Raw genomic sequence first — 20,323 nt, forward strand, 5'->3', positions numbered from 1 at the left:
GACACAAGGGCAGGGGCTGAGCACCCGCCAGGGCTCTGCAGGATCCAGGAGGAGGGGTCGGCCGGGAAGGGAGGAGAGGCAACGGGCAGCTGGAGACATTGGGGTGACCTCAGGGAAGGAGTGGGGAAGCAAATGCGGGCGCTATTGCTCCTTCAACATCAGGCTCACCTTGTTGCATGGGCCAAGGAGCACCCACAGAGGCCTCCAGCTCACTTTTGCTGCTTCCCCACCCACGAACATGGGGAGTTTGGGGCCCTGGCACAGCCCTCCCAGCACTCCCACATGCTCAGGCAGACCTGCCTGCACCCCAACTCAAAAACATCCCCAGAAACAGAGCCCCTCTGCCCTTTTCCCCTCCCTTCCTCCTCCCCAGCACTCCCAGCACACTCCACCAGCCGTGGGACAGGAGCCCTGATGCTGCAGTGATGGGCACCACAAGGACACCCACTCCCAGGGCACTTCCCACTCCCTCATCTCCTTCCAACAGGTAATTCCCATTCCCAGCTGGCTCCCTGAGCCGTTGTCATGTAAGTCACATATTACACACCGACGTTGCCTTTCTGCAGTCAAAACTAATTTCACGCTCACTGTCCAGGACTAACAGTGACAGATGTTTTGCAAAATGAAAGCCCATTAATCTGACTGTAGAATAATCCATTTTTCTATGGAAGGCACTTGGCAGGCTCCTCACAAGCCAGGGGCATCCGAGGCAGGCGGCAATGGGAGGCAAAGAGACCCCCTCCCACCTCCCAACCTCACCTTTTGCCCCCAGAAACACAGAGGTCAGGCAGGCAAGCCCTTCCTTGAGCATCCCTGCTCCACCAACATCCTTGCTCCACCAGCATCCCTGCCCCACCAGCATTCCTGTTCCACCAGCATCCCTGCCCCACCAGCATCCCTGCTCCACCAGTATCCCTCTTCATCAGCATCCCTGTTCATCAGCATCCCTGCTTCACCAGTATCCCTGTTCATCAGCATCCCTGCTTTACCAGTATCCCTGTTCATCAGCATCCCTGTTCATCAGCATCCCTGCTCCACCAGCATCCCTGCCCCACCAGCACCCCTGCTCCACCAGCATCCCTGTTCATCAGCATCCCTGCCCCACCAGCATCCCTGCTCCAAGCACAGGGCCCCATCCTTTCCAGCATCCTCTCCTCTACCCCACAGCTCACTTCTTGGGTCTCTCCAGGCTCTGGGGCTGCAACTGTCTCTGCATGCACATTTTTCTCCTTCCCCAGCTGTGCTCAGCCCCCTGGGGTTGCTGACAAGGTTTTGGAAGGAGGCTTGAGGCAGCTTCTCAGCTTTCCCCCATGGCAGTGCCCAGGGTTCCTTCTGCAGTTGTTCTTCAGCACCCATTTAGTGCCTTGCAAGGGGGCAGGAGCCAAGGGAAGCAGAAGACAGGGGGTCCTCACCTCCCCAGGCTTAACCTAGGGGCTGATTTCTGGAATCAACAGAACCAAAAGGTGACCAAGGACACAAGCTGAGCACAAAGGCTCTGCTACCCTTGGGACAAGGTGCATGGAGGCAGCTCCAACCCTCAGGCAAGAGTAACAGCTCCTGGCAGGGGCTGTCATCTCACCCAGGACCTACAGATCCCACACAAAGACACATTTCACTCTCTTCCACTGCTTCAGAAACCAATGCACAGGTCCCAAAAGTGCTTCAACTCAACCCAAAAGGAAAAAAAATAAAGCAACAAAGTTTGTTCTGAGTCACCTGAAAGGTTTTGTTTGTCCCCAGAATAAAACCTATTGCTGTCACATGTGCTGCCTGGTTTGTTCCACCTTCTCCCTGCAAGCATGAGGAGTCAATCTAGGCAGTTTTTGGAAATAAAAATGTCATTTCATCAAGAAAAGTCACAGCATTTCCCTGTGCCAGAGAGATCTCTTCCTTTAGGGTTTTTTCCTTTCTGGTTTTAATATTTCTTCCCCACTGAAACTCTCCAGCCATCACTGCCACAGGCATCCTGGGCTGCAAGGATCAGACTTGCTGGGAACCAGGGCAGCACTGGGACAACTCCAGGCACCCCAGGCCCTGTCCCAGGGACCAGCACAACTCATCTCAACACCAGCCTGACACCCCATGGGACCTGGTGGAGGGTCCCTCATCTCCCCTGCCTGCCATCCTCAGCCTTTGGAGGATCCTCACTTGGCAATCCAGCAATCCCCACATTTCCTGCCTCTGCAGCAACTCCCACCCGTGGTTTGGGTGCAGCAAAGAGAGAAAGAGCAGCTGAGCTCAGCTCAGACAAGACATCTCTGTGCTCACTTCCATCCATGCCCTGAGTTTGGGGCTCCCCCTCCACCAAGAACCCAAGAGCCACCAGCTCCAGGCTCCCCATGCTCCCCCCAGCTCCTCAAACCCCTCTTTTGGGATCCCACGGGGTCACTGTACCTACCTGCACCCTCATTTCAGCCTGTGGAACAGGAGGCTCCAGGGACACCTTCTAGAACCTGAAGGGGCTACAGGGAAGTTTGAGAGGGACGTTTTACAGGGATAAGGACTGACAGGATGAGGGAGGAATCATTTTACGTTTAAAGAGGAGAGATGGAGGTTGGACATGAGGAGGGAATTCTTTGGTGTGAGGGGGGTGAGAGCCTGGCCCAGGTTGCCCAGGGAAGCTGTGGCTGCCCCATCCCTGGCAGTGTTGAAGGGCAGGTTGGATGGGGCTTGGAGCAGCCTGGGCTGGTGGGAGGTGTCCCTGCCCATGCAGGGGGGTTGGAACTGGATGATCTTGAAGGTCTCTTCCAACCCAAACCATTCCATGATTAATTTTCCAGAAACAGCCTCATTCTCTGCAGCCTGCCCTGACCTCATCTCACACCAAGCCCCTTCCAGCTCAGAGAGAAGTATTTTCAGCCTGGAGCCTGAGCAGCACCATGAAGCACTGCACAGTTCACCTTTTGCCACTGCAAAAAAATGACCATTTCTCACCATTTTTGTTCCTGCTCTTCTTAATTGGTTTCCAGCCCAGGACCCCATTTTTGCCCCTTCTGTAAATGACACTTGATCTTCCTCCAGAGCCCTTCAAGGTGTTGGCTGCAGTGATAACAGAAAAAAAAGTTCAGCAGTATCTGCTGCTTCCTGGGCAGGATCAGAGAACACAGCCAGTCTCTGCCTCAGGGTTGAGGGACCACAGCAACCCCAAGTGACCCCACAAGAGTCCCTGAGCTCAGCCTTTACCCCAGGGCTGGATGAGCCTATCCTCCACAGCTTGTATTTGTCCCAGAGCAAATCTCAGCCTTTAACTGGCAAACCCCCACCTCCAAATCCAATCCTGACCCAATTATGAGAGATTTTGCTGCCCTGCAGGTGCCAGGGGAAGGAGAACCTGCTCAACCCTCATCCAGCACTGCTAAGCAATACACTGGACAGTCCTTCTCATTCCTTCCTCTCTCCCTCTTTGCACTTGCTGAAAGCAAATGTGATAAACAGAGAACCAGACAATGACACCTCTGTTCAGCTGCTGCCTTATCAGTGCAGGAAATTGTCTCTTTCTTTAGATCCTCTGTTCTTGCTATTTCTGTAATCCTCTGGGATGGCAGGGATAAGAGGTTCTTTTGAGAAAAGGCTTTGGGGGACTTGTTCTAATAAGATGCCACCTCCATGCAAAGTTGTAGGCACTGAGTTCAGGCAAAATAAAATACAAATGGAGATTGATATCCAGCTCCTGCAGACACTGAGGCAGCCTTGGCCACAGGCTCAGGTTGGGTCAGGGCAGAGGTGCTGGGCAGCCTTTGGAGATGTGGGTCTGCTCCATGGCATTAGGGAAGCTGTGGCTGCCCCATCCCTGGCAGTGTTGAAGGGCAGGTTGGATGGGGCTTGGAGCAACCTGGGCTGGTGGGAGGTGTCCCTGCCCATGCAGGGGTTGGATCTAGATGATCTTGAGGTGCCATCCAACCCAAACCATCCATAGTTCTATGATCCCTGGGATGGGGAGAACAAGGCTCTGGCCAACACTGTGTTCCCAGGTGTGCTGACCCTCCAGGAAGCCCAGAGAGGCCTCAGTCCCAGCATTAATGGGGGCAAGGTGAGGGAACCCCTCCCTACAGGTGCCCCTGGGCAGCACCAAGACCCCCCACTTTCCATCCCCAGGACAAGCTCAGATCCTGTGCAGGCTGCCTGAGGACACCCTCTTCACCTTCTTCTCCCCAAGCCTGCAAACCAGCAGCTAAAGCCTCGAGGCAGTCCTTGAGCACCTCCAGCTGCCCCTTTGAGCTCATCCCTTGCTCACACCCCTCCAAACCCTCACCCCCCAGCCAAGCCCAGACCCCACCAGCCCCTCCCTGGATCACTCAGCAGGTGCAGCCACAGGCGCCGCCGATCGGAGCCGCGTCCGAGGGGAGTTGGGAACATCACTTTTTCCGCCTCTAACCAGCTTGTTAGCAGCCTAATAACAGAGCAGCCTGGCACGTTACAAGCCCCAAAAGTGAGGCAGAGCCTATTGTGGAGCTGCAGCTTGACAGCCAGTTTTCAGCAGCCCTAAATTATCCCATGACAAGCTGCAGTGAAGAGGTGAGCAACCTTGCGCATAATCTACAATCATTATCATTTCCATCTTTATTACCCACACTATGCCAGGCACATTAAGAAGGCTTTAAGGGAGCTTTTGTTTTGCAATAATTCCTTTTAAAACCTGCTTTCTTGTTAGTATCTCCCCTGCCATCTCATCAAAATGGAAATGCTGCAAAAGGCACCATTTATTTCCTTTAATTCTCTTTCACACCAGTGCAGGTTGGGTTGGGAGAGATTTTTTTGGTGGAGTCAATGTTGAAGGTTCCTGTGAAGGTTTCTCCTCCAGCTCCAGGGTTTGAAGCTCTGAGCAGAGACAGCTCCCCAGGACACGTGTGAAATTCTTGTGTCCACAGCAAGAGACTTCCTGGTCTTTCCCAGCAAAACACCACTGGCCCTTTTGCAAGAGGTGTTGCCAAAAGCCACTTCAGCAGCTCAGCATCGTGGGGGGGACACACTCAGGAGAAATTGTCCCAGTTGTGATGGGTCCAGAGAGGGAAACCAGGCACTGGGTCACCCCAGGGATTTCCAGGGAATAGCAGCACTGAGGTTTATTTGTCACAGGCAGCTCTGGGCTGGCAGGCATGAGCTGTTTGCATTTAACATAAATGCAATTCTTGTTTTGGCTGGCAGGCAAAAGGGATTTTGGGCTCATTCATGAGATATTTAATTATTTTTTTTTCCTCCTTTGTTCTCACTCCCTCTCACTTGAGCGTGGAGCTTCATCCGGGCTGGCCTTGCTCCACTGGGTACAGGCACTGGGACCACCCTCCATGCCAAGCCCAGGGGGGGCGATGAGGAGGAGGAGGAGGGCAGACAGGCAGGTTGTTTCACAGCACAAATTCACCTCTGGGATTGCCCCTGCTGGCCTCGTCCACACTGTGTGTGACATCCAGCTGGGGGCTGCAGGGGATGTTTGGCTCCCCAAGCCCCTTGGGGAGAGGGAGCAGCTCTGCTCCCCCCCAGGCCTGTGCCACCCTGCCCCACCACAGCTCAGCTGAGCAATTTGTCGCCATCTGTGTTGCCAAACACATGAGTGTTAATTAAAATCACAGCAAAATGGGAATGGAGTGAGGAGCCAGAAGCTGTCACAAGCCCCAGGAAGGAGGGGACGCACCAGGGGGCTGGTCTGCTCCTTCTCCTCTGCCCTTGTCCTCCTCTGCTTCCAGCTCTCAGGGATTTTGGAGGGCAGGTCTGTCTCTCCAGCCTCCAGAACTGACTCAGCAGTGGGAAAAGGAGCCAGCCAAGCACCGCTCGGTCCCTTTTCCATGTAGGAATGGTGTTTGTGAACACCAGGGACCTGGATTTGCCCTGAGGACTCATCATCCCCTGCCCACAGGGCAGCAGCCTGGGCTGTCCCCAGAGATGGGCAGTGGGACCAAGTGGGCCCAGAAAACCAGAGGGAGAGGGAGGAAATGAAACAAGAAAACCAGGAAGGGAAGAGTGAAGAAAAAAGAAAAGGGAAGTGGGGTTGGGGGGCAGTGGTCTCTGCTCCCTGGCAGAGCAAGAGGTTTGCAAGGCAATGCTTCCCACCACACCTCCTAGGACTGCAGAGGAGCAGCCTTCCTTCCTTCCTTAGGACACATCAACCTCCTCCAGCCCCTTCCACGCAGCCCCCAGGCTCACACCAGCCAGGTCCCCTCTCTCCCTTACCTTTTCCGCCGACTGCGACGTCCCAAAAAAGATGGGGATGAAGGCCAACCACACGATGCAGGTCGTGTACATGGTGAACCCGATGGGTTTGGCTTCGTTAAAGGTCTCCGGGACCCCGCGGGTCTTAATAGCATAGACAGTGCAGGTGACCATGAGGAGCATGCTGTACCCAAGCAAGCAGATGAGGGAAAGGTCCGAAATGTCACATTTGAGGATGCCCCGGGCAAAGTGGGGGTTTGTAGTCCGCTGGTCCTCGTAGTCAATGACAGAGTGAGACGGGTCCACGATGAACCAGATGCAGACGCCCACCAGCTGCAGGGAGATGAGGCTGAAGGTGATGACCAGCTGGGAGGCCGGGCTGATGAAGCGGGGGGCGCTGACCGACTTCTTGCCCTGCTCGAAGATGCGGTAGATGCGGTTGGTCTTGGTGAGCAGGGCGGCGTAGCTGATGCTCATGCCCAGCCCGAGGAAGATGCGCCGCAAGGAGCAGGTGCTCAGGTCGGGCTCGGCGATCATGAGGAAGGTGGTGGCATAGCAGAGGAAGATGCCTGTCAGCAGGACGTAGCTCAGCTCCCGCCCCGACGCCTTGACGATGGGCGTGTCGTTGTAGCGCACGAAGGTGACGACCACGAAGAGGGTGGCGATGATGCCCAAGATGGCGATGATGACGGGCACCACAGCCCAGGGAGAGCTCCACTCCAGCTTGATGATGGGGATGGGGGTGCAGCTGGTGTGGTTCTCGTTGGGCCGCTCGGTGAAGTGGCAGCGCTTGCAGTGGAACTCGTCCAGCTGGTACTGGTAGCCGTCGCAGCGCTCGCAGTGCCAGCAGCAGGGGATGCCCTTCACCATCTTCTTCCTCTCGCCTGGCTTGCAGGGCAGGCTGCAGATTGAGATGGGGAGCTGCCTCCCACCCCCCGGCCACAGCATGTTCTCCACCTGCAGGGTGAGATGGCACCGCTGGTGCTCAAGGTGGGCACCTCCCAAGCATCCCTGGTGCACGAGGAGATGCCCCATCTCTGCTCGCAAATCCAGCCCCTCAACCCATCACTACATCCCATTAAACACCCCAGCCCTTCCCAGCATGGGGACAGGGAAGGTGTGAAGTTCTCCATCCACCTTTTGGGAAGATTCAACATTGGAAACCCACAACAAAGTCCCTACTTCCCTGGGAAAAACTCATCTGCCCTGTTCTGGCTTCACCACCCCTTCTGAGAGCTGCAAAGTTGGATGCCCAGAGCCCATGGGATCCTGCCACATGTGCTGATGGTGGGTCACTGTGGCTGAACCCCAAGTGTGTACTCAGAGTGCACCCTCCCCTCTCACCACCACCTCCCCCAAGTTTGGCTGCCTAACTCTGCACCCACAGGCTCCCAGCTGGGTTTGCTACACCCTGCTTAGCCACGATGGGCACAGGAGAAATCTGCAGGACCTTCCCCTTGGCACGGGCTCTGCCCGGCCGTGCTGCAGGCACCAGCCGGGCCCCAGCCTTACTTGGAGGTGGAGGTGGTCAGCCCATTGCCCGATGACCTTGTACTCAGCACTGGAGTTCCTGATCTGGTACTGGTAGATGTCGTAACGTCCCGGCGCATCCCCGTTCTCGTTGAAGGTCACGGGAGTCCCAGCAATGCCTGCAAGAGAGGGAGGGCTCAGCACCCACAGAACCCTTGGGGTGGCAGTGCCAAAGGGGACTCTGGTTTGGTGGGTCTTCCTTGGGGTGGGGTTTCTCACTGCTGGGAGTGCCACAAGCTGCCAGGATGATGCCAGCACAGGCACAGGGTGGAGGAAGCAATTGGGTTAAAGAACCAGAGAATCCCAGACTAGTTTGGGTTGGAAGGGACCTTTAAGATCATCTAGTTCGACCCCCCTGTATGGGCAGGGCCCCCTCCCACCAGCCCAGGCTGCTCCAAGCCCCATCCAACCTGCCCTTCAACACGGCCAGGGATGGGGCAGCCACAGCTTCCCTGGGCAACCTGGGCCAGGCTCTCACCACCCTCACACCAAAGAATTTCCTCCTCATCTCCAACCTCAATCCCCTTCTTCCACTTTTCATCCATCCCCCTCATCCCATCCCTCCCTGCCCTTGTCCCAAGTCCCTCCCCAGCTTTCCTGGAGCCCCTTCAGGCACTGGAAACTGCTCTAAGGTCTCCCTGGAACTTTCTCTTCTCCAGAACATTTTTCCAGGCAGAAAACCAACCCCAAAACCGAGCTGGTGCACAGAACTTCTGGTATCACCCACTGACCACCCCCAGGAGCCAGAGCTCTCAGGCTGTTAAACCAGCCCATTTTACTGCTTCTTTTAAGAAAGGAGGGGAAGCAGCTTTAGAATTAAATCAAGTGACCTGTGCAGATAAACACTAACGAAAAGAAAAATCAAGCAAGAGAGAAAAATAAATAAAAGAGACATTGCAAAGGAGATCACAGAGTGGAGATAAATAGAAGCAATAAGGAGGACAAGACAGAAAATGTTTATTAAGGAGATAGAGCAGAGGAAAAGATGCATTTCCAGAGATCTGCAGACAGACAAGGACACAGCAGCATGATTCAGTGGGAGCTCTGCCAGCCAGGATACAAGGAGGTGCCAGGGGGAGGCAGGATGGCAGGGAATGGGCAGGATCACTCCTGGGTTACTCTCCAAAGGCTCCCAGGAGATCTGGAAGCTCAGACCTCCTCATCTGCTGATCTGCTACAGAAGCACCCAGTCTGCACCCAGCACTGGCAGTGCCAAACAGTAACAGGAACAAATTGTGGGTGTTGCAGTGTGACCCATCACGGGGAGACAACCTGAGCCCCCCAGGGATGTCCCTCCCCACCACCCCAGGGGTGGACAGACCTGAGAAGTTGACACTGCGGATGTACTTGAGCAGCTCCACACCATCCACCGGGTCCATCCTGGGGCACAAACCCACCTTGCCAGGGCAGAGGGTCTTGTGCATGTTGTGCAGAGCGTGGCCCATGGCGTAGACGGCGTCGATGACAAACTGCACCTTGCCCTCCTGCTCGTAGGAGGAGTCCTGCCCGATCCGCTCCCGGTCTGTGGACACACACAGGCAGGGGCTGCCAACTCCCTGCCAGCCCAGCCTGCCCCAAAGGGACACTTCTCCTGCAGCCAAACCCTTGCCAACAAACCCATTCCATCTCAAGACTGAAGCAGCCAGAAACTCCAACCCCGTTTCCAAAACTACAAACTCCTCAGCCAGCCAGGATGTCTCTTTCCCAGCAGGAAGCTCAGGCACAGCCCAAGGAGGAGGAGCAGCAGGACAGAAATGCATCTCAAACTACTCCAAACTCCTCCCAAAACACACCTCACATTGTAGATGTACTTGGCAGTGCCAGGGCTCAGGGCGTGAGCCTCTCCAGCAGCTGAAAGTCTTCTCCTCACTTGTGTCCCCCCCATCCTGAGGGACAGCCAGGGGACACTGTGGCTCTCACCCCAGATCCTCTGAGCAGCACATTGGTAAGGGCTGGGTAGGTGAGGTGTCTGAGGGCAGGAGGAGGGTGAAGTGCAGCCAAAAAAACCCCACATTTAAATTGGGGAAATAACCACCCAACCTCCCTGTAATGCCTTTCTGAGAACATGGGAGCTGGCACTAGGCTGCACTTCCAAGAGCCCTCAGGGTGTCACATCCCAGAGCCGTGGGACATCCCCCTATTGCCAGGTCCCCCAGCAGGACACGGGTTGGGCTGTGATCCATGTCCCATCCCCACCCTCATGGGCTGATCAGGATCTCCCACTCTCTCCCAAGGCACCACTCAGGCTGTGTCCCTCACCAGCTGTGTATCCTCCATCACATCCCCAAATCCTCCTGTCACCCTGCTCACCTGCTCACCCCCTGCCACCCTCCCGTGCTGCTGATCCCACAGCCCTTTGCAGCCTCCTCTTCCATCCCAGCTTGTAGGATCCCACAAGGATCCAGTAATTCCCAGAGACAGCTGCCAGCCTCTCCTGTCATAACCACCCATAACGGGACTAGAAACACATTAATCATTTAGCAAAAGACACCAATTAATGCAGCATGCTGTTAATTACAGCTACGAAAGTGTCTCCCATAGGGAGATGCCACGATGGAACCACAGCCTCTGCCCCTCCATCACAGCCAGGCTCCCTGCCAGGCCACAGCTCCTTGGCAGCAGCCAAGGGCAGGAGGGTTTCTCCAGGAGCCAAAGGCACAGGCTGCATCCTCCAGAGAGGCAGAGACATCCTAGAAAGCCACCCAAGGGTGTCCAAATTTAATTCTGGCTCCACCGTGCATGGATGCTCCCTGATGGCTGGTGGGGATTTATGGTGACTGCAGGGGACCAGGACACACAGCCTGTGCAGAGAGGGAGAGAAGAGCACAGACAAGCTGTGCTTGCTGATTCCCTCCCTCCCTGCTGTAGCAAGGTGGGATAGAGCCAGCCCTGGATACAGAGCAGAACTCCAAAGAGTGGGAACGGCCCCGAGAGCTGCACACCTGGAGGTTCCTGCTGCAGGATGGAGAGACAAATGTGCCCCTGACAAGACACCAAAGCAAATTGATAGCAGACTGACCAGCAAGAAAAGATGATATCAAGGAGGTGAATTTATAGCCCATCCTTCAAAGTTATAAAAATGCTTTTGGGCTACACGGAGATTACTCAGGCGAAACCCGTCAAGTTTTCCTTTCTTCCACATCATTGACAAGGACTATTAATCTTCTCCCTCAACTTTGGGCCTTTCCCTGCATTCATCTCACAGGCACAGACCAGCCACTCGATCTTGTCAAGATAATTACCCATTAAAAACAAGGGTGTAATAGACTGTCCAGGGAGCTGAGCCCACAGGGAGGTCCCTGCCCTGCTGCCACTCCCAGCACCATCCTGCCACTCTGCAGAGGCTGCTGAGCCTCAGGGACACCCAGGACCCAGGATTCATCCCTTCCCAGCTCCTCAGCTTCCTAGCAGGCATCTCAAAATCCCACAAACCAGCAGAATACAACCCACTGGGATAACACAGGCTGTGGGGGCTGGATCTTCCTCCCAAACATCCCTCTGGTGAGCAGCATCAGACTGGGAGAAGCTGGGAGAAGCTGGATCCAGTGCTGAAGCTGAGCCACTGCAGAGCAGTGAAGGTCTCCAGAGCTGTTGTTGGGAACCTCATCCCAAGCCCCAGCTGCTTCTTGCAGATGAGAATTAGGTGGGTGCACAGAGGGAACAACATGGAGCCGAAACCTGAGGCTCATTCCCAACACAGAGATAATAAATCTCCAACAAAGCCACAGTAGATTAGGGCTGCAAAAGGGATCTGACCCCGCTGATGATAATTTGCAGGGTCAGCCATCATTCCACAGGGATGATAATTGACTTTCAAGTTCATGATGAGCCTCCACAGGCCCCCTTTGGAGGACAGACACCACACTCTTCTCAAGCAGGGGATGAGGTGGGATTAGCATCAATTCCCATCACATCCCAGCACCAGCTTCAGCCGGAGCTCATCAAAATCACTCACAGTGCTGCTATGGGGAGCTGGGGGATAATGTCACCTCTCTGTGTCCAAATCTCACCCATGGGGTGTTGGGGCTGGGTGAGTCCATCAGGGGAGCAGGGACTGTCTCCAGTGAGGGTTGCTGACTGCAAACATCTCTCTGCAAGGAAGGCTGGAGCTGCCCTCATGGCCAGGCTGGCTGTGCCTGCTTGGACAGCACTGGATCTGATGGAAAGCCAAGCAGAGGGACTGAAGGGACACAGCCTGGCCAGCTCTGACCTGGCCTCACTCAACGGGAACCATTTATCATCAGAACCACCAGGTGAGGGGTGTAAATCCCCCACATTGGCCTGGCTGGGGTGCTGGGAAACAGCCAGTGCCACAAACCAAACAAGCCCATGTTGAGAAGAGACCAGAGAGAGAAGCAAAAAAGCAGAAAAGCCAACACGAGCAGATGCGAGTGGGAATCACCCCAAAACCTTGTGCCTCCCCCCAGCCTCTCACCTTCCCTCCAGCTCTCCCATACATCAGCAAGAGACAGGAGCTGTCCTGACTGGTGGTGGGATCCTTTGGTTTGGTTTTAGGGATGGAAAAGTGAGCAAATCAGGCGTTTCTCTGGGCTTGTTGGGCTCTACCCAAGCTCCTCAGTCCAATTCCCTCCAGAAAACAGCCCCAAATGGGACATTTGCATAAGCTGTGCAAAGCAGGAGGGAGGGGAACCCCCCCAGGCAGGTTATTTGCTTCGTGGTGCCTTCATTCTCCTCCCTGTTTATCTGCCAAGCAAAGGCTCAGCAGATAATTTATTTGCTGACAAATCCAGATAATTTAAAGACAGTTCCTAGGACATTTGCCACGTCGCGGTTCCAGCTGCCTCCACTAATACCTCAGCCCTGAAATATTGCTTGTTTAAATGCTACATTACTATGAAGATGAAGAGATCAGTGGTTTGCAGGACCTGCTCGTGCATTTCCTGGTGCTGGGAATGTCTTGATGCAACGGGGAAAGACGAGGAGCTCTCAGGTCCCCAAGGCTGTGGCCAATTTTCCCTGCGTGTCCTTGCTGCTTACCAAGCTATGCATCAGCCACAAGGCTACCTGGGGAAGCTGCAGCACTGGAAAGCCCTCACAGGGGTGGAGAAGTGTCCCCAAATCATCAGCTGAACATTTGGGGAATGTCTGCAAGGGAGAGGGAGTGGAAGCACCAGCCCTTGCACCCTCAGCAGTGAAAGCAGGAGTTAAAAAACCCTTAACGATCAAACTTTCCAGGCACAACCAGGTCCACCCACCTGCTGACACAGCACAGATTCCACAGACATCCCTCCTGAGGGGACAGGGGGGACACATATGTGTCCCCAAGTCCTGCCACACCACAGCCTGTGAGCTGCCATGTCATTATCTGTCTCCAGCTGGTGCCAGGCAGGCAGTAAATCTCCCCCATCCCTCTGTAAACGTGTCACCTCCCCGAGTCTCCAACCATCATCTCTGCAGCAGGGCTGTCAAAAAGACGGATCCCCTGGTCACCTTCTTTATGGCATTAATCCCCACAAGCCTCTTTCAGCTGGAAATGGCTAAAAATGCACAGTGGGGGGTGAGGAGTGTCCCTGTCTGGAGCAGCAAAGGGACAGCAAAGCAGTTTGCAAACATCACTCCAGCACATCCCCTCTGGGCACCCCCGCACCCTCCTGTGGGGCACCCAGCAGCACCCTCCCTGCAGGCACGGGCACGCTGTGGCCACAGCCTTGATGCTGGCTAAGAAGCAAGAGCCAGATCCTGACCCTGTGCTATTCATTAGCCTCATTTCTCTGCAACCTCCCCAGGTTTTCAGTCTGTTCAGGTGAGGCAGGAGCTGCTTGCGAGGGACCAGGGATGCACCGGTGGCTTCGTGCCTCACGTGGGACAACAGGGAGAGGAGGAAGAGACAGTTGTCCAAATGCTGTGACACGAGGCAGAATTCAGCCCCAAGTCTGGGTGATTTTGCACCCAGAGAAGCTGGGGTGAAGGGAAGGGTGATATGCAAGAAGGGTGTGGGAGAGGGAGCAGCCCTGGGAGCTCTGCACGGGGGGACCATGTCCACTCACACACCAATCTCCACACCTCCTGGATCACCCACAGCTCAGAGGATGCACAAAAATGCTTTTCTGCCCACTTTTAAGGCAGCTGCCACCATCACGAGCCCAGCAGACACCCGAGCACCCCTGCAGGTGAGCAGCTCTGCAGCACCCACATCCTCCACGCCCCAGAAACGTTTCTCCAGCCTCCTCCAAATCCCCACCTGGCTCTGATACTGAGCCCAAAAGAAAAAAAAAATCAATGCTAATACCAAGACCTCCATGCACAGACCATTAATTCCCATGGAAGTGCCCTGAGCTGGGCTGGCAGCTCTGCAGCAACCAGGACATGGCTGAGCTCAAAGTCCCCAAAGGGAAAAACCAAGCAAAGCTTTTCTACCACCTGCCCTGAGGTCTCTGCCATCACCTTCAGGTCCCTCTGCAGCCCCGTGTGACAGAGGGACACACACAGCATCCCCACAGCTCTTACTGGTGCACTTCTTGATGCTGCTACCCTTCTTCAGAGCGTGTCTGCTCAGCTTGCAGTGGAAATTGTCCTCCCAGAACTCAGCAAACCAGATGTTCCGGCGGTTGTTGTCCAGGGTCCTGCTGGAGAAGTAGCGGTCGAAACCTGCCCAGGGAAGAGGGGATAAATCACTAGGGTGGCAGAAAGATGTTGAACATGGTCCCAAACTTCCCACAGAAGAGGGGAAGGGGGGGGCCTCGGGAAGGTCAAGGGGCACACAAGTGTGTTGGGTTTTTGTCCCAGCAAAACAGCAGCCTGGAAAACCCATCCAGGGCAGAGCTGCTGCAAAGCACGGAGCCATAAACCTGTGAGGCTGAGGAAGGACCCCCCACCCAGCACAGCCCCTCACCTCTGACTGAGACCCGCTTGGGCAGGATGGTGACAGAGCCCTCGGCCACCTCCTCCAGGTGCAGGACAGGGGAGATTTTGGAGCCCCAACTGTCCGACCCCATCCAGATGAAATGTCCCGTCTGGTTCGCCCTCTTGGCCGCCTCCAGCACCCGTCTGTGGAGAGAAGGAACAGGCTGGGGCATCAGCTTCGTGTCCAGCCCCACAGAAGTGGGGACACGGGCAGACCTCAGTGCTGGTGGGATCTTCTCCTGCTCCCAGCACTTGGTCAGCACCAGGGACCAGGCAGGACCCAATGGGTACAGATACTGGAGAGCAAACCTGCTGCTCAGCTCCCGCACCCTCCGTCCTCCCCAGCCTGGGCACCCAGGCTGCTTCTCCCACCTCACTTGCATATTTGCTGACTGTTAATTGAATTTCCCCCTTAATTACCTAAGATTAGGAGAGGAACAAGAAAAAAAAAACCAGGTTATGCTGCAGCAGGCAGGAAAAGCAGCAGCAGCAGTGACCGTGCGTGTGCTCTCAGCTCCCACCAGAGAGAGCCAACCAGTGCTGCCAGCGCCCAGGCTAGAGCTAAACTGGGCACCAGTGGAAAGCTGGAGATGCCATCCATACCACTAAGCATGGCCAGACATCCAGCTGCTCCACCAGTGCCAGGAAATCTTAGTAGAAGGCTGGGAGTTCCCCTGGATCCCACCCTCCGGGCTCTTCATTCCCAGGGCTCACTGGTCCCTTGGGGGCTCGTGTGGGTTCCCAGCCCCATGGGAGCATCATCTCCCCATCTCCCCATGCAGTGAGGAGGCAGGTTGGTGACTCAGCCCCTGATCATTTCAAGCCCAGATGGCGTTTGAGACGCACAGGAAAGAAAAAAGAAAAAGAAAGAAAGAAAATAAAACCACAAACCAAAAAAACCCCACCCAAACCAGCCCCAAAGGAGCAGAGAGTGGAGACAAGATGGGAAGGGGCAGGTGAGCCTGGGGAGATGAAGGGTCAGTGAGGCTTGTGGGCTGCTCTGTGCTCCTCCCACCTTGCTCCAGGGATGTCACCAAAGCCCCCAACCCACTCCAGGCACAGGCAGCACCTCCAGCTGCCCCCAGTCCTCCTGTGGGGCAGGAGCCCCCCAGGGCAAATTGAGGCTGTTCCTGGGAGATCTGTGATTTACATCCCATCTCAGCTGGGCAGAAATTCCAGCAACGACCATTCCTGACTATCTGGCTGGGCAGCCTGAGCCAGCACAGGGCAGGAGAGGCAGCACAGTGTGTTCCAGGCTGGCAGGAGGGTTGGGGGTCCCAGCAGCCTGGGCTGAACCCCTGCATGAGGTGGGGGTGGGTGACCTGCTGCTGGTGGGATCTAATCCGATCGGGATGGGTAAATGTTGACAAACCCCAGTTAATGGGACTTGCCATTTACACAGGGAGGTAAATCCCCCCTTTCTCACCAGACACCCTCGTAAATGTCAGGTTTGGAGACATTTCTATTAAGGAAGGGAAAAAAAAGGAACACGGGAGCGTTTGCACATCTGATGTAAACTGATTGAAAATAGCAGTTTACCCACATTTCCATAATGTTTGCTGATTAATAAATTAGATAGTTAGGAAATCAGGGGTAGCTCCAAGTGAATCACTCTGCTCCGTAAACAGTGGGAGCTGCAAGATGGTGCCTCACCTGCAGAGCAGCTCATCACCTCAGAGCAGGCAAGGGGGGGTCCCTCAAAAGTCCCCCCAGACCCATTTCTCCTCCAGGCTGGGGGCTGAGGCTGCACAGACCCAGAGCCTGGATCCTGCCATGGCCAAAGCCCCAACACCAGCCCTGACTCAGCCCATGAGTAGCAGGGTGGTGCCAGCAGGACTTCCCAAAGCCACCAGAAAGCAGATTTTTCCTCCTTTGAGCTCAGTGTTGCTGTGGCTTGGTGGCCTCAAGGTGCCAGGAAGCCCCACTGAAGTCAGCTCTGGTGGCTGCAGGTGTGTCCCTGCCAAGCTGCAAGGGGTGTCCTCTCCCTGGCACAGACACGTCCCTGCCACGCTGCAAGGTGCAGCCTCTCCCCACTGCAGACAGGTCCCTGCCAAGTTGCAGAGGCAGCCAGGAAAGCATGCACATCTGCTCCAGGATGCAGGCACATCTGCTCACTGCAGCACCCTCAGCTCCTGCTGCAGTGCCCAGCTCCTGCTGGCACCATCCCACACTCCACCCCTGGCCAAGGCACATCTCAGGCTCGGTAGGAGCACCTTGAAGTGCATTTCTCCCCCCCCCAAGACTGCCCTCCCAGCCAGGCCTGGCCCCTCCTCACCTGATATCATCTTCATTGGCAAAGATGATGACTGCCCGGGCATGGGAGGTCTCCAGGAGCCGGCGGATGATCTTGTCAAACTCTCCTGGCTTGGGCTCCCGTGGGATCTTGACAGACTGAGCCACACACACACCCCCTGTGGCAGAGGGAACCCCAACACTGAGACTCCTGCCCATCCCCATCCCTTGGAACAGTCCCCATCTCCCGGGACAGTCCCTTCCCCACTCCCCTTCCCCTTCTGTGCTGCCTTCTCCCTCATCCCATATCTCACCTGCCCTCCCATCCCACATCTCACCTGCCCTCCCATCCCACCTTCCCTCCCATCCCACCTCTCCATGGCTCATCCCTGCCTTCCACCTGCTCCTCTCAGTGCCTCCCATCTCGAGCCACAACCACATCACACCCCATCCCCCCCCAGCAGACAGAAATCCCATCCCAGCAGCTCACAGAGGATTTTCCCAGCCAGCTCCAAGCACCAGCCCCTCCCCAGCCCAGGACTGCTTTGTGCCAGGGGCTCTGCACATGCAGTGCCCAAACACTGGCGAAACCAGTATCACCTTTTGGAAACAGGAAGATGGCAGAGGAGCTGCTGGGCTGCAGCCCCACCACAAACCCTTCCTCCCTGAGAAAGCAGCTCAGCTCTGCAAAAGGTTTTATCCCCATCCCTGCAGCTCCAGCCAAAGTCCCAGCCCAACTTTCCACAGGGTGATTGCAAAAGCAGCTAATTAAAATTAAAAGAGACAAGGGGAAGCTGGCAATGGGAAGAGTTGGCTGCTGGGCTCCCAGCCTCCAGCTTGGAAAAGCCAGAGCCCTCCTGCTCCTGCTTTTTTTGCAGATGTCAATAAAAAGAGAAACGGGAGAGAAAATTAAACATCTCGGGACCTTCTGGAGGTAATTGATGGTCTTGATTTGCATAGCAAATGACACGGCTGATACCTCCCTGCCACTGAAAGATCCCAGCTTAAGCAAAGGTCAGAGTCATTAGCACATGGTGGCTGGGAGAGATTCCCAGCTTACGGCCCTGGAGAGGAGCAAGAAGAAGATGGAAGCAAAGCAGAGGGCTCTGGGATGGGGCTGTTTGCTCAGTCCTGCTGGGCTGGAGGAAAATTGGGATCATTTGACCCCCTGGTGCAGAGAGAGGGGGGAGTCTGGTGGGTGCAAGGGTGGTGAGAGGGGTGGGGGTAACAGCACCCCCAGCAAACAGCTGCTGGTCAGGGGAGCATCACCCAGCCCTGCCCCCCCAGCCCAGCCACCCAGAGGGGGGTTGAGGGTTGGTTGTTGGTTTTTTCCTGTGCTAAGAACTTGGGCCAATTTGCTGTTTGTTTCCCATCTGGGGAACCAGATGGATGGGGAGGAGGGAGTTGGATAAACAGACTTCAGGACAGGCAGGCAGACCAGCCAGGGTGGGCACGTCCCTGCCCGGGGTCACTGCTGACCCAGCCAGGCCAGGGTGGCACTGCCTGTGCCACCTGAGACCAGAGCTCCAGCTAAGGAGCCAGCACAGCTTAATTAGGGTTTCCATGGCAAGAAAAGGAGAAAAACCCAACCAAAGCAGCAGTTTGCAAGGCCCACAGCCTTCCAAAAGCCCCAGCTTGGGCGGGCAGGTGTGTGTGCACATGAGTGACAGCTCAGGGCTGGCACAAGAGCACACCCGTGTGTCACCAGCCCTGGGAGGCTCCTGCCCCTGCTCCCAGGCTCCTCTGATATCTATCCCACCACAACATGTGCCCTTGCACACCCGTGTGCCCATGAACGTGCAGCACAGGGATGTGGGGGAGCACCAGCCCCTTCCCAGCACAACCAGAACAAACCACAGCTTTGAGACTGGCCAAGGCTTTGCACTGGGATCCTCCAGGGGAGTCTGACACCCCTCACCCCCAGCAGAAGCTTTGGGCATCCCCAGGATCCCGTGGCACCCACAGGGGCAGCAAGTGACCTCAGACAAACTCGTGGCCACCTTCTTGTACACATGGGAAGAGGAGGGTGGCAGAGGAGATGGGCCCATAAATAAATGAGAAAAGAGACTAAATCGATGGCAATTCTGAGATGACCAAGTTACTCAGCAGTTCTGTTAAATCAAACTAACGAGGAATGTAACAAAAAAGGGATATGGGCAATTAGGGTGTAATGAGAACCTTATTAATGCAGCAGTTGGAGAGCACGGAGCTGGTGACAGAGGCCAAGTGGGAGGGGAAAGAGGGGGTGGAGAACCAAAAAAAAAGGGGCTGGAGCCTGGGAGAAAACTGCCCCAGGGATGGCCATGGATGCCTGCAGCCCCTGTGCTTTCCTGCAGCTCCCTGGGGCTCTCCAGGGTTAAAATATCACAAGCCCAACCCAGGTAAAAGCCTATGGAGGGTCTGGGGGTTTCACATCCCCTCAGCAAACTCCTCCAGCCCCTGCACCAAAGCTCACAGCCCTGCTTCATGTTTTTATCTTCTTAATTCATGAAATTGTCTTCATAATGGGGGAAAAAAAAAATGTTTTTGGGGGGTTAAGGGAGGTGAGCAGAGCTGCACATTTCAGGGCAGGGGGATTTGCCACATGATGCTCCTACTGCCTCCACACAAAAGCCCATTTAGTCAAAACACTCCTTGAAAGCACGAAACTGAAGTGAGGAGGCAGCTGGAACAGCATCTCCCCCAACTGGGGCCAAGGTCTGACTCTGGGAGAAGGCAGGAATCCTCAGATCATTTGGGTTGGAAAAGCCCTTTCAGACCCTCCAGTCCAACTGCTCCCCCAGCCCTGCCAAGGCCACCCCTGCCCCATGTCCCTCAGCACCACATCTCCTTGGCTTTGAAATCCCTCCAGGGATGGGGACTCCACCTGCCCTGACAACCCTTTCCAGGAAGAAATTGTTCCTAATATCCAATCTAAACCTCTTCTGGCACAACCTGAGGCTATTTCCTCTTTTTCTTCCCCCAGCTTTGGAAAAGGACCAAGGAGGAGCAGGAATAGTGGGGAAAGCCTCCAGAACTAGAGGAGCATCCCACACCCAGCTGCTCCCAGACAGCTTGGAGGCAGGTGCCCAGTTTAAGGATGCTCAGATGGGATCCCCTACATTCCCTCACTGATGGATGGTAGGGCAGTTGCAGCAAGAAACAGCCATAAAATCCCAACTGGAAGCCCATTTCCAAACCTCCCACAGGGCTGGGGCAGCACCCAGGAGCAACTGGAGCTGGTTTTGGCTCCTGGTCCAAGGCCCTGCTGTGGTGACAGCCCAGTGTCCCAGTGATGAGCCAGCAGCTTTGCAGGGAGCTGCTGGGGAGAGCCAAGGATGAAAGAACCAGCAACCCACACCCAGGGAAGTGGGGACCAACAGGGAAGGTGAAATGGTGGGGAAAGGGAGGTGACCCAGTGTGCCCAGCAGTGCCACCCCCAGAGCTCCCCATAACCAACCCACTGCAGTTAATGAGCAGCAGCCACCCTGTCCCACCCGGGGGGGTCTCAGCACAGCTGCTCACCAGGACAAGAGGGAACATCTCTCTGGAAAACCTGCCCAGGCAGCCAGAG

The 20,323-nt window shown here is 55.5% G+C and overlaps 1 protein-coding gene across 1 annotated transcript in view; it reads right to left on the reverse strand.

Moving 5' to 3' along the window:
• The window catches only part of GRM4 (glutamate receptor, metabotropic 4), a 38,761-nt gene that overhangs the window by 3,384 nt on the left and 15,054 nt on the right, over positions 1 to 20,323 (reverse strand). Inside the window, exons 3-8 of the mRNA XM_010007086.1 lie at positions 16,814 to 16,949; positions 14,528 to 14,682; positions 14,143 to 14,283; positions 8,996 to 9,196; positions 7,657 to 7,793; positions 6,122 to 7,101 (exon numbers count right to left, since the gene is read on the reverse strand). Coding sequence (XP_010005388.1) covers positions 6,122 to 7,101; positions 7,657 to 7,793; positions 8,996 to 9,196; positions 14,143 to 14,283; positions 14,528 to 14,682; positions 16,814 to 16,949 — 1,750 coding nt within the window. The remainder of the gene's footprint in view (positions 1 to 6,121; positions 7,102 to 7,656; positions 7,794 to 8,995; positions 9,197 to 14,142; positions 14,284 to 14,527; positions 14,683 to 16,813; positions 16,950 to 20,323) is intronic.

This window comes from Chaetura pelagica, unplaced genomic scaffold, assembly GCF_000747805.2.
Source record: "Chaetura pelagica isolate M959 unplaced genomic scaffold, ChaPel_1.0 scaffold757, whole genome shotgun sequence".
Classification (NCBI taxonomy): domain Eukaryota; kingdom Metazoa; phylum Chordata; class Aves; order Apodiformes; family Apodidae; genus Chaetura; species Chaetura pelagica.